We start from the raw sequence: 13,557 nt of genomic DNA, 5'->3' as shown, positions 1-13,557 counted from the left end.
ATGCACCGAACAGGCACAGGAAACGCTACAAATATAAATCATCAACATGACTAAACAGTAAATAAAATCTAAAGTAAGGTTCTAAAAGGGTTGGAAAACAGATTTGTTTAAAAAAAAATGAGATTTAAAAACAGGAATTGAATCTTGCTACCATGTTCAAAGTAATCTTGCTATCATGTTCAAAGTAATCATGTCCACCCCTCCAAAATGGGCCCAAAAAGCAGCCCCCCCACCCCAAGTATAACACAACACAATGGATGTGTGTTTCGAGTTTAAAAGCCCTGTCATTCCAGATAGATTATTAGAGTTTAGTTTTGTGAACAGGCACAATTCACTTCCTGTAGTGACCCTTAAGTGTGTTTTGGTATGGGCGGTGAGTAGAATTTCATTCTTGTTCTCAAATCATGCAAACGTAACCCATGCTTCAGTTGTTCCTCCCAGCATTGTTAAAAGAGTGGTGACTCTAGCATGCCTGTGTTTGCTAGTACTGGGTGGGGTCATTATCCCCCCCTCTCTTTCCAGAACCAGCTGTTGGAGCATGTTCAGTAAGTGCTCTTCTGCCTGGGTGGGCTGGCTTCAGTTCTTTGTGAAGATTCCAGCAGTCCAGCCTTGCTCAGAGCTGCTCCAGAGGGAAGGCCCTCTATGCAATTTGCAGGCCTGCTTTGCTTGTTTTTAGGATACAAGCAACTAAGAATGAAGATTTAGATTCCTGCACAAGAAAGCTGCAGGAACTATGAAAGGACTGTGAGCTCATTGTATTGTTCTTCTTCTGTGCACCCCGTTAATAGCTGGAAGAAATTGTGACTTCTCTGCTGCTATGAAGCAACAGCGACCAGACGGTCAATGATATCGAGCGTATTGCTGTCACTTGACTGTGTATTACTGTTCTGTGTCCCAATGAGAATTATTTCTTTTATTTCAATATACATTTAAATTTCATCCCTATTGTTGTTTCTTTTCTTTGTTATTGCAAATATGGATGGGAATCACACTGTCAGAAAAGACTGAACCCGTCCGCTTCTCCTAACTAATGCAGAGATGTTGTGGGTTACGCAAACGTGTCCTGTTTGCAAGCCCAAACATGAATGCGAGCAGGAGCATAATTTTTTTGGGGGGGAATTTGCGACTTCCCAAGCTTGTGCATGTCCACACTTTCAAAGATGTGCACGTGTGCAAGTGCGGACTTCCAAAAAGGTGCATTTCCCCCAAATATGGATCCCCAGTTACTCTTGTAACTTCAGCAACAGGCTTCTTTGTTACTTCCAAACACAAGAAATGAACACTCACTCCTGAAGAACTCCAGTACACACTGAGAGAGGGAGCACATTGCATCTCTCAGCTTCAAAGCCAGCATTAAGAGAGAGGCCTCAAGGAGAAATTAAACTAGCTCTTACAGGCTTACTTAAAGCCATGCACACATCTGCATATAACACAACTTAATGAGGGCTGCGTTTACCTTGACGTATCTCCCATTATGTATACAGCCACAGTCCTCCATTGCCACACATCTGTTACCATCAAACAGAAAATCGCTGTCACACTGGCAGCCTTCAAAGCATTTTTTGGTGCATTTCCCTGGGGTAGACAAGCTGGTGCAGGTGAAATCACAAGTCCTTGTACACAACTCATAATGGCTACTGGATGGACAGGTGAGGGCTGAAGAGAGAGCAAAAAAGAGAGAGGACCAATAAAAGTAGGCAGGAGTGGGCAAGTATGTATGGAGTACTAGCCAAACATTCTTCTTAAAAAACAAAAAACAAACAAACAAAAAACATTTCACCCATATTCATCTGAGTGTATGATATATGCACAAGGTATCATAGAAATTCAGTAAAATACGTATTCTATTTTCATAAGTTGTGACAGCGCTCATGCATGTCCATTCCTTTATTATTTTAAGCCAGAGTACTGGTTTACCTAATTACACCTAATTTTTGCTCTAATTACACCTAATTTTGCTCTAATTACACTGAGGGCATCTCTGCCTGTATTCTCTACAAAAGTCCCAGAAATTCACTTTCTGGAACAGACAATATGAATCAACTACACTTTTTTAAAAGGGTGTTTTTTTTTTGGGGGGGGGTGCATAAAATCTCTCAACCTGATTACTGTATTGTGAACTGGATATTTGAATCATTGGCTTCATTTGTTTCTCTTGTTCTTGACCATGGACAATCTGTCAGCAAGAGGATGAAAGAGGGCAGTAGGATGTGTGACCTTCAGCCAGGAGGACAGAGATCCTTCTAGGACAAAGCTGCTGCACCATCTAAATGCTTGGAATATTTGCCAATGTTGCTAATGCATATTTACACATATAGCCAGAAACAGCAGTGCTAGAAATTTGCTTTTGCTTTTCCTTTTGTTTGTTTGTTTTTGTTTTTTAAGAAAGAGCTCATGTTATCTGCATTTCACATCCAGGTGCCATTCAAAAATCTACATTAATACCATCATGAAAGAACAACAATTCATGGTGTCAAGAATGACTGTACCAAACTGCCCACTGCCTTCTCACTTATGGCATCACTTTCCTCATACTGCATTGCCCAAATTGCACCCACATGGTTACCTTTGGAAACTTCAGTTAACATAAGAACATCAGAAGAGCCCTGCTGGATCAAGCCAAGGGTCCATCTAGTCCAGCTTTCTGTGCACTCGGTGGCCAAGCAGCTGCCCACAGGAAACCCACAAGCAGGACTTGCGTGCAACAGCACCCTCCCACCCATGTTCCTCAGCAACTGGTGTACACAAGCTCACTGCCTCTGATACTGGAGGCAGCATAGAGCCATCAGGACTGGTAGCCATTGATAGCCTTCTCCTCCAGGAATTTGTCTAACTCCGTTTTAAAGTCTTCCAAACTGCTGGTGACCATCATCACTACGTCTTGTGGTAGGGAATTCCATAATTTGACCATGCGCTGTGCAAAGAAGTCCTTCCTTTTAGCTGCCCAGAATCTCCCACGAATCTGTTCCATGGGATGATCCCAGCTTCTAGTATTATGAGAGAGGGAGAAAAATGTCTCCCTATCCACATTGCCCAGTCCATTCAGAATGCAGCAGGAAGAATACTAGTGGGCACTTGTCTTGAGGAACATGTCACATCGATATACTGCAGCAGCTCCACTAGTTGCTGGTTTGTTTCCCAGCACAAGTCAGAGTGTTGATAATTACCTTTAAAGCCCTAGATGGCTTGGGTTCAGGTTACCTAAAGGACGACCTCCTTCTCTACCACTTGGTGGGGTGTCCTGCCTATGATGGAAGCAAGGTTGCCTGTGGCAAGAAATAAGGACTTCTCCATGGCCACACCAAAATTATGGAACCGCTGGCTTGCCCCATGAAACCCAAGTGGCTACCTCTCTTGCTGCCTTCTGCTGGTTGGTGAAGAGTTAAAAAAATCCATCAGGATTTTGCCTTGCTGGACAGAAAATGCTTTCATTTGAAGAGTTGTTTTTTATCCGTTATGCCCAACTCTGCTGTATTGTATCTTAATGTATTTTATTTGATAACGTTGTTTTATTGTGATGCTGTATTTTAATTGTTGTAAGCCATGCTGAATGCTGCATAAGCATTTGAAGGGCAGGGGAGGTATAAATCACTTCTGTTGACCTTCTATAACACAATGGACATCTGAAACATCAGTGTGGTGGGGGAAACAGGGGAGTGAACATGGAAATGTAGATTGCTGTGCAAACTTACGGCAGAAGGTGTTTGTTCTCCAGGCTTCAATCATAACTCCAGCAGCTTGGCACACTGCCACGTATGCCTGAATGCTCTGACACAGGGTCTCCCCTGCTCCGTTGGACACACACATATCATAGAGACAGTAGTTGAAGTATTCAGTAGGATCCACTAAGGAATGACAGTCTTTGAATGGGCCTGATTTAGCTTGGATCATTCCACAGGAACTCTCAGGTCTGTATGGTGCAGTCTTGGATGAATCACAGACAGGACATTCCTTGCCACACCCATCAGAACAACTGGTACCATCAATAGGAACCTTCCAAGAGGCCCCAAACTCATCAACATTCTGGGTGTTTTTTCCACTGGGCAGAGTGAAGTCATCTGTTTTGTTATTATTGAAATTACCACATAGGCCACTGATATGCCCCTGATAGGTGCTGGGCACAGACACAAAGACATAAGAGAATGAATCATAGAGGACTTTGAGGCTGAAGTCAGACTGGACAATGATGTTGTTCCCTTCCTGGTTGGCCCAGAGTTTCCCATCATTTGTACTCATTGGCAATGTATATAGCTCTCCATCCACCTATATTAATAACAAAGAATGTGACTGCAGACACTTTCATTACATGCACATATGTCCAAACATAGGCAAATTCCCAGAGTCACAGCATCAGATGCAAATATCTTCAAAATAGAGATGGGTGAGCCCTCCTTAACTCAGCAGGAACAGCAATTAACACAGGGAGGGAGAAAAGCAGAGGGAAATTTTCTCTCCTCCCCTCCCCTCCCCTTCTGCAGCACCCTGTTGCCCTTCCTAACATTGTCATATGGCATCGGAGATGAAGTTCTTGCAATTATAGGCTCTTGCAATTATAAAAATTTCAGGTGAACTTTGCAGGTATCTTATTTAGAGACTTACCTTGACCTGCCACTTCATTGCCTTCTCAATGACAACAGTATATCCATGAAAAGAAACCACAACTGTCTTTGTCAGGGATCTCTCATTCTCCACTAGCACAGAGAAGTTAGCTAGCCAAGAATCCTTTCCATCAACTTTAGCTAAAGTGTAAGTGCAGGTACCGTGGAAGTCATAGCCCCGTCCGTCAAAAGTCAAATAGTGGGATCCTGCTGTCACACTGCATTTGCCAGAGCCCACAGGATGGCAGCCTTGGATGCCATTCTCCACTTTGCATTCCTCATGGGGCCCACAAGAGATTTTCTCGCATTCAACAACTCCATTGTCAGTGCATTGGCATCGCTCCTGGCAGGAGGAACTGGGGTAGAAATCCTCTCCTTTCTTGTAGTACTTGCCCTGGTACACACAGCCACAATCACCGATAGGAACACACTGGTCCCCACTCAGGACAAACCCAACATTGCAATAGCATCCTTCTTTGCATGATGCCACACAGCCATTTGGAGCTGAGAGGCCATGGCAGGTGACAGGACAGCCATTTCCACAGAGCTCATAGTGAGAATTAAATGAGCAGGCAAGGCCTGGAAGAAAGGACAACACAGACAATGGAGAATTTCAAGCTAACAATGAAGTTATTTTGGAGGAAAGATGGTCCTTTGGGGATGGGGAGTGGAATAGGTCTTCAATGCTCTGTTGCTGGTTCTGTTTATGGAGTGACATCTGCTGGTTAGATTAGACATTACATTAGCTCAATCTATAATCTGACTAAAAAGTTGCTTTCTCATATTGAGCAATCCATAGAGAGCAATCCTATGTCCCCTAGACAGCATCTGGGGGAGATAGGATTTTTTGGTTTCCCAGCTCCGAGCTCATAAACAGACAGCACTACTAGCTCATAGCTGAGAAATTGTGCTCCCCATCCACCCCCTCCCCTTCCCTCTCATAGCTGGGGTGGAGAGAACCACTCTTGTAACACAGAGCATGGACAGGGCAAAAAGGAGGCATTCCTGGGGGCAGGGAGGGGAGGAGACCATGGAAGCTGTTCTAGACAGCTTCCTATGCAGTTTCCAGCCCCATTCCCGCCCCCTCCCAGAAGCCGAAATCGGGCATCTAAGGAAAACTGCAGGGCAGCCAGAACATGGAAGGAATCCTCTCCTCCGTGCTTTAGCCACCCTGCATTGGATAGGTGATCACCTTTGACTTTAGAGGAAGTTGGAGGAGACGGTCTATCTCAATAGGATTGTGCCCTTAATGGATTAGCTTTGTTTTACAAGAAGACATATCTCAGTGCAAATAATTTTTCCTAGCATTGTCCTATGAGCCTTGAAACTGCTGAATAAATACAAAACCAAGCTGTTAAAGATGTAGCAGTATCTGCAAGGGTGGGATAGACCAAGAATATGCTGTTCCCACACCTTGCTCAAGATTTAATAATGAACATACCTGGATTATCAAAGGTGAAATGAATTTGATATTTATCATTTAAGAGTGCAATCCTATGCATGTTTAGATATATTTAGGCATGCTGGCTGTGGAATGCTGGGAGTTGTAGGATGATTTGTTTGTTTGTTTCATTTCTATACCACCCAATAGCAGAAGCTTTTTTTTCTGCCTAAACATGCATAGGACAGCATCCTTAAATGTTCAAACTGAATCTGAATGTGGATACCAGAAAATTCAAACAAATCTGAATTTCAGATTCATTCTATGCATTTTAAATTCAGGTCAGTTTGTTTTTAGTGACCTGTATGTATCAGGACTTAGATGTTATAACTCGGCCCCCCCCACAAAAAAAAACCCAAGTAGCCTTTGAAATACAGTTAGTATGTTTCTCTTCTCTTAACCCACTATATTCCCTGAACTTATGTGTGTGACATATTTTAAGCCCTTGCCTCTGCTGAGTAACAGAGAGAAGTCAATGATTTTTGGTACAATGATCATATTCAAGCATTCTAGTTAACTGTTAATGTTGGAATAGATTTGGAAGGGTAACTCTCCAAACAAAACCTCATATTTGAAAAGTCTACGAATGTCATATTTTTGCAACCTGTTCTTTCAACTCCTTCAAGTTTACATCTGGAATGTGCTTGCTTAGTAGGGGTGTATGGAACTCACCTCCGAGTCCGCTGGGAGGGTCCGCGGGGGGGGGGAGGCGATCTATTCCTCCCCCCGGAATCCTCCCTGGCTGGCTCCACTCTGTGGCGAGTCTGTGGAGCTGCCGGCTGGGTCTGTCCGCTGCCACCCTGCCTGTCTTCCGACGCAAATGGCATCCGGTGTAGCAGATGCCATTTGTGTCCCTGCCATTTGCCGTGATAGGCTACATAAATCTTAACGTAGCCTATCACAGCGAACGGCAGGGATGCAAATGGCGTCCGCTACACCATTTGCGCCCCTGCTCTTTGCTGTAATAGCCTACATAAAGATTTACATAGCCTATGATGGCAAACGGCAGGGACGCAAATGGCATCCACTACGCTGGACGCCATTTGCGTCCAAAGCCAGGCAGGAGCAGACAGGACAGGTGGCAGTGGACATCTGGCAGCAGGTAGGATCTGCTCCTGCGTGGATTCCCCCAGGTGGTGGAGGTGAGTCTTTTGTTCCGCTGCGGACTCTGGGTGGGCGGATTCTTAGAATCCGGTTTCATTGGAGTCTGTGGCGGAATTCTCCGCCATCCCTATTGCTTAGCCATTCCCTACAGAACTGTGCTAAAGCAGGTTGAAGAGATGACACTTACTGCAGAATGAGTCCGATCTCCACTGTTCAATCTGAATGCCCAGAGCCTGACAGGCTTCCACATAAACACTGATGGCTTTACACAGAGCATCATGCTGACCATGGTACTGGCAGGTGTCAAAGACGCAACTATTAAAGTAGGGTGTTGGGTCGATGGTCGCATGGCATTGCCTGAATGGCCCATCCTTTTTGATGAGAATTCCACAGTATTGGTCACCCTTATACATTTCCTCCTGTGTCTCTCCACATACTGGGCAATTGTTAGTGCAACCCATTGAGCAACCGGGGACGTCTGCCACTTTCCAGCTCTCTGCAAACTGAGATATGCTTGATGCTTGGCTTCCATCCTTCATGGCGAAGTCATCATTGGGGTTCAAATTGTTGTTGCCACAGAGGCCACAGACAGCATTGGCATATGTGCTGGGTACAGTGATTTTGACATAGCTATTCCAGTCAAAAGTTACTGTCATGTCAAAATCAGTCTTGATGAAAGCCTCATTCCCCTGGATGTAAGCCTTTATCTTGTCTTCATGGTAGAAAGGCAGGTTCACAAAGATTTTATTAACCTGAAACATGATGAAACAGGAAGGAACTGTCTTTAATGTAATCTTACCCCTTGGTTTTTAAAGCCCCCCCCCTAGTGAAACTGTCTTGAGATGCTCAACTAAGATGAACACATTTGAAAGTCCACACCTGAGTAGACCTGTATAAATGTGTGATTTCAAAAAGGCTTAGCAAAATAGTTGGTGACTGTTAGGGATGTCACGGATGCCAGACTGGGTCTGGGAGTCCGTCAGGAATCCCCCCCCCGGCTGCAACCCCCAGACCACGCCCACCAAGCCCCTGCCCTTGCTCACCCCCCCTTGCACTCTCCCAGACTCACCTCGATCTGTCTGGCGAGCACCCACCATTTTGCAGCCTTTTATGGAAAAAAAGGAGTGTACAAAATGTGCATATTTAAATATGCTCAATTTGGGGCTGGGAAAGCTTAATATGTGAAATATTGGAGGTATTATGGGTGGGCCCGGGGTGAGTGCAGGTGACTCGCCAAACCCGTGGGGGCTTGAGCGTGGGTCCCGAGTAGGGAGTGGGGGTGGCACTTCAGCGGGTGCCTGGAGAACCTGAGTTGGGGTGGGTTCTCATCCCTAGTGACTGCTTCATTCTATCTTAATTTTAAAAGGATCCGTAAAGCAGTTCCAAAAGGTCTGCATATAAGGCAAAAGTGGTTCTCACTGGGACCTTACAGAACAAGCAATGTAGTTAAAGCCCTCACATCTTTGGATGGTGAGATTGGATTAGATCAGCAGCAGCAGCAGCATCCTTGCCCCCTATAAAAGCTTCTGGGTCAGTGCTGCTCACCTGAGCAATGAGGAGTCCTGTTCTTGCTGACCACAAACTACTGTTGTGCTTCTCCCATGCTCTGGATCTGGACCTGACAGCACTCCATTGGCTATCAAATGCATATATTTGATGAAGAGTCCTGATGGCTCTGGAGCCTTACCTCATCAACATTCTGAATGTCAACAGACCCAATAAGGGCTATGAATAAACCCAACAATTAAAATCACAATGGCTGAAGAGATTTCTTACAGACTGCCACAACTGAGCCCATCGCCTCTTTCAAGATTCAGCCAGGAGCTATTAGTCAGTGTTTGCAGGATCTGCAACTGCTTCAGCAGCCAGCCCCTCAAAAGGTCCTGTAGGAATACAAAGAACCTCCACATGCATCCACCAATGTTGCCTATGTCAATACCTTGATCCTACGAGGATGCTCCTGGCTCAACACCATGCTTAAATTGTAAGCCTCCAATGTTACCACTTTGGTGTAGGACACCTTTTTGTTGCCTCGGTTGTTGTTCTCCACATTGATAGTGAATGGCTGGAGAGTTGGGTCAGCAGAGCAATGTCCAGCCAGCTGGTAGATACAGGTGCCCATGAAATCATATCTCTTTCCATCAAAGGTGGTATAGTGAGGGTCCCCAGATGCTGAACAAGTAGCAGAACTGATGGGATGACAACCCCGGACCCCGTCAATCACAGTGCACTGCTCACTAGCTTTGCAGCCAGCTGGTTTACACACCACTATGCCCACGGTGGAATCACACATGCAGTGAGTGCCACAGTTCTCATCAGCCCAGAATTCCTCCCCGGGCTTGTAGTAGAAGCCATTGTAGCTGCAGCCACAGCTCCCTACGGGCACACACTTGTCGACGCTGAGGACGTAGCCATCGTCACACTGGCAGGTCTCCACGCATGGCTCTTGGCAGCCAGATGGAGCGGTGGGGTCAGAACAGCTGGCTGGGCAAGCATTACCACAGAACTCATAGTGGCTGTTCTCAGAGCATGGCAAAACTGGAAAGAGGAGCGAAGAAGAAGAACAGCACATATTTAACGACTGGCAAAATATGTGCTAAAACCTCAATCTGATAAGAGCCAATGCTAATGTTGTATACCAGGGGTGGGTAGACTTCAGGCTTGTGGAATCTACTTTGTTTTTGTTTTTGTTTTTAGTGGAATCCTGAGGTCCATCAACGAGCCCATGCTCAGCTTGGGAATGTGTAGGAGTGTCCATCATGTGCAAATCTAGCCCTTTGGGGGCCAGATGGATTCTCATTGTCCACCCAGCTCAGTTTGCATTCTCTAGCCAAGCTGTGGGATTTTTTCCTGAAATCCAGGAACTTTTTTGGTTCCCACACCCTGCCCCCATAAATAGAAATAGAAATTCACACAATTGAGCCTGTGATTTTCATAGTTTGCACAAATTACAGATCAAATTTGGGTAAATCACACACATTGTGGCTGCAATTTGCACAAATTTCTATTTATGAAAAAAAAAGAAAAGAAACATGAACATCTGCAAGCTGGCCTGACTCGATGCAGAAGGCTAGCTTGCAGGGAAGCAAGCTGAAGTTCAAGGGACCAAGCTGATGAAACCTTGGTGAGCTCCACCCCCGCCCTGCCCCCAGATGGATTCTTCCGACATCCCTAGGAATTTGAGATCAATACCAACGCTCAAGCTTACAACTCCTTTCACACACAAATCCACACCTGGATTTCCCTCAAGTGTTCTTTTTTTTCCAGTGACCTAATTTCAGGGGAGAAAAATGTTTGAGCTTTTGATATTGTTCGACAAGCTGGGAATCAGATCTAATGCAAATCACCCAGAGATCTACTAGTAGATGCCGATCTACCTTCTGCTCCCCACCCCTGTTGCATATTATACATACAGAAATGTTTGGATTTTCTGGGCAAAAAATGGCGTATAAGAATTGTCAACTAAGAAGTCTTTCCCCCCGTCCCGAACACTGAAGAAATCCTTGCAGGGTGCTCGGGGAGAGATGAGGCAGTTGATGGCTATCTTGTGTGTTTGCTCAACCACAAGTTCATCCAGAGCTAGGGATGGCCGTTGTGGGGAAATCTGGCCCTTTTTGTGCTTGCTGGATTCCTCTGGAGCCACGAGCTGAGTCATGGGCTTTGCAAGCTGAGCCATGGGCTTCGCAAGCTGAACTTTCTTAGGGTTCTTCTCCTCCCTTAAAATCACAATTAACACAACTTTCGGCTATAATTTGTGCAAAGCGTGGCCAGAACATGCTTAGTTTTGTGCAAAGTGCATCTGCAAGTTGCTCAAAATTAAGCCTATTACAATGTCAATTTGCACAAATTACACAAATTATGGCTGAAATTTGCATGAATGGCAAGTTTAAGGGGGAAACCTCCCTGGAAATCCATGAGCTGGCCTGATTCGATACAGATCAAGTTGAGCCAGCTCACAGGTAAGCAAGCCGGAATCCAGGGGGCCAAGCTGCTAAAAGCTCTGCAAACTTCACCCCCTGGACAGATTCCTCTGACCTCCTTATTCAGAGCAAACAAGGTTAGATACTCAAGATCTAATCCAATAAGGGACAAATAATCTTTCTGACACATACAGAACCTAGCTGTCCTCCTGTGCATGCACGCTTGTCTCAATGGTACATAAAATATAGTTCTGAATCATTAACTGCAAATTTCTTCCCCTTGAGCTGATCAAACTTCCCTTTTTATTTTTAAAAATGCTACTCTTAAACAATGTGCTGCCAAAAATAAATAGAGGCCATAGCATGATGTAGTATTATAATGAGTGATTATTGAACCAGTATACTGCTATTAAAAGCAATACGTCCCACCGTTATTAGAAGAGCAATGAGCCAGTGTGGTGTAGTGGCAAGAGTGTTGGACTACGAGCCGGGAGATCCGGGTTCTAGTCCCCACTCGGCCATGGAAGCTCACTGGGTGACTTTGGGCCAGACACAGACTCTCAGCCCAACCCACCTCACAGGGTTGTTGTTGTGAGGATAAAATGGAGAGGAGGAGGATAATGTAAGCCGCCTTGGGTTCCTTGCAAGAGGAAAAAAGGTGGGGTATAAATGCAATAAATAAAATAAAAAATAAAATAATAGTGGGAAAAGGCCAGGAGAAACCTTAATCCAAATCCCCTGCTGTCCATATGATCTATCACTCTACTCGTTCAATCCTGCTATTACCCACTGGAAGGATTTCTAATTAGGCATGAGTGAGAATTTTGTTTGGTTCACATTTTGATGCAAACCTATATAATTTGTATTCCCTGAATTTGTACACAAACTGGAATGCACTTGAGCTACAAAATCCGCACTTTTACAAATGTTGTAATCAAGCTGGTCAGTTTAAATTTTTATTTTCCCAGTGATAGGCTAATAGCAGCCACCATTAGCGTATCGCCTTGTATAGGGAGCTGGAGAGTCGCTCTGTGAACTGCCCCAGACGGGGAGCAACTCTGGAGGATTTTGAGGGGCCTTGGGTGGCACGGATGGCCCCTCTACAACCCTCCCAGACCAGAAAGTGGGGGGTTTGTACATCACTAAGTCTATGTGAACTATCCCTTTGCATAGAACAGCAGGAGCTGCTGCTGTGTCATAGAGATGTGCAAATCATCATAGCTGCTGTAGGGATGTACAGATTTTGTAAAATCTGTTCCATCTGTGTTTCATGAATTGTCAGGTGCCTTTCTGTCTGCTCATTGGCAGAATTGGATTTTTGCCATTTCAAATTTGTGCAAATTCACACTCATGCAAATTCACATTTGCAAATACGTGCAAATTCCCCCCAAATGTGCAAATTCCCCCATGGGCATTTTCATGCTTTAGCCTATGGGGGAAATGTACATTTTTGGCTGTATGTGTTTTTTTAAAAATATTTTTCTATGACTAAATTTGCATAAAATACCAGAAAGTAAAACAAATAAACCAAAATCTGGTCTGCAAGTCCACGGAATCTGTGCAAGGTGGGAAAAGCCAGTCTGCTGTAGGTCAGATTCATAGAAATCCAAACTCATTTGATTCAATTGAAGATTTCTCCGATATCTCTAAGATGCTGCTACCCTGAAAAATGTTGGTAATCTTATCAAAATGATGATAATGTTCCTCACAATGTCTACAGATTTTTTTTTTTACCAGAGTAGGACCTTCCAAATTCACTCAAGCTATGTGTGTAGTTAAGTGAACTCAGGCATTTTCCTGTTGGGGGAAGAGTACTCACCACAGCCGGATGGTGTCCTCCAATCGTATATTATGGCACCTGCTTTCCTACATGTTTTTGCATATGCCTCCAGTGCTTGGCAGAGGATGTTCTTGGCTCCCCCATTTAGGCACACATCATAAATGCAACTATCAAAGAAGTTGTTTGGGTTCACTTTGGCATGACATTCTCTGAAGGGTCCATCTGAGGTTTTGCTGATCACCCCACAGTACTCTTCCTTTCCATACAACTCCTTCTTGTTGTCATCACATGTTGGGCAATTCCCTTGGCAGTAATCCCAGCAGAAGGGGTCCCGATCCTTGACTTTCCAGCTGCTGGCCCAGCTTACGATGGAGGAAGCCTTGGTCCCATTGGGAAAGGCCATATCATCCCCAGGGTTTTGATTGAAATTTCCACACAGCCCACACGTGGCATTATAGTAGCCGCTGGGGAGATTGATCACCAGGTGCGTATGCCAGTCATATGTCACTTGGAGGCCAAAATCTGTTTGCAGAACAGCAGTGGGGCCACTCTGGTAAAGCTTGATTTTTCCATCTTCAAGAGTCAATGGCAGGCTGAAAATTGCATCATTTAGCTAGAGGCAGGATGACAAAACAGAACAAAACACACACCGGGAATTATTGCTTTGGTTTTCTAGAGTTCTGCTCTTTGGAAATTGTGCCAAACAATTCCATG

The 13,557-nt window shown here is 44.7% G+C and overlaps 1 protein-coding gene across 1 annotated transcript in view; it reads right to left on the bottom strand.

The window, feature by feature from the left end:
• Window positions 1-13,557, bottom strand: part of LOC146337918 (IgGFc-binding protein-like) — a 66,574-nt gene that overhangs the window by 7,653 nt on the left and 45,364 nt on the right. Inside the window, exons 15-20 of the mRNA XM_084816337.1 lie at window positions 12,883-13,456; window positions 9,083-9,681; window positions 7,331-7,895; window positions 4,600-5,177; window positions 3,693-4,263; window positions 1,457-1,656 (exon numbers count right to left, since the gene is read on the bottom strand). Coding sequence (XP_084672463.1) covers window positions 1,457-1,656; window positions 3,693-4,263; window positions 4,600-5,177; window positions 7,331-7,895; window positions 9,083-9,681; window positions 12,883-13,456 — 3,087 coding nt within the window. The remainder of the gene's footprint in view (window positions 1-1,456; window positions 1,657-3,692; window positions 4,264-4,599; window positions 5,178-7,330; window positions 7,896-9,082; window positions 9,682-12,882; window positions 13,457-13,557) is intronic.

This window comes from Heloderma suspectum, chromosome 10 (assembly GCF_057233095.1).
Source record: "Heloderma suspectum isolate Gila_16-S chromosome 10, 16-S_ref, whole genome shotgun sequence".
In the NCBI taxonomy this organism is placed as follows: Eukaryota; Metazoa; Chordata; class Lepidosauria; order Squamata; family Helodermatidae; genus Heloderma; species Heloderma suspectum.
This window is presented reverse-complemented; position numbering and strand designations above follow the sequence as displayed.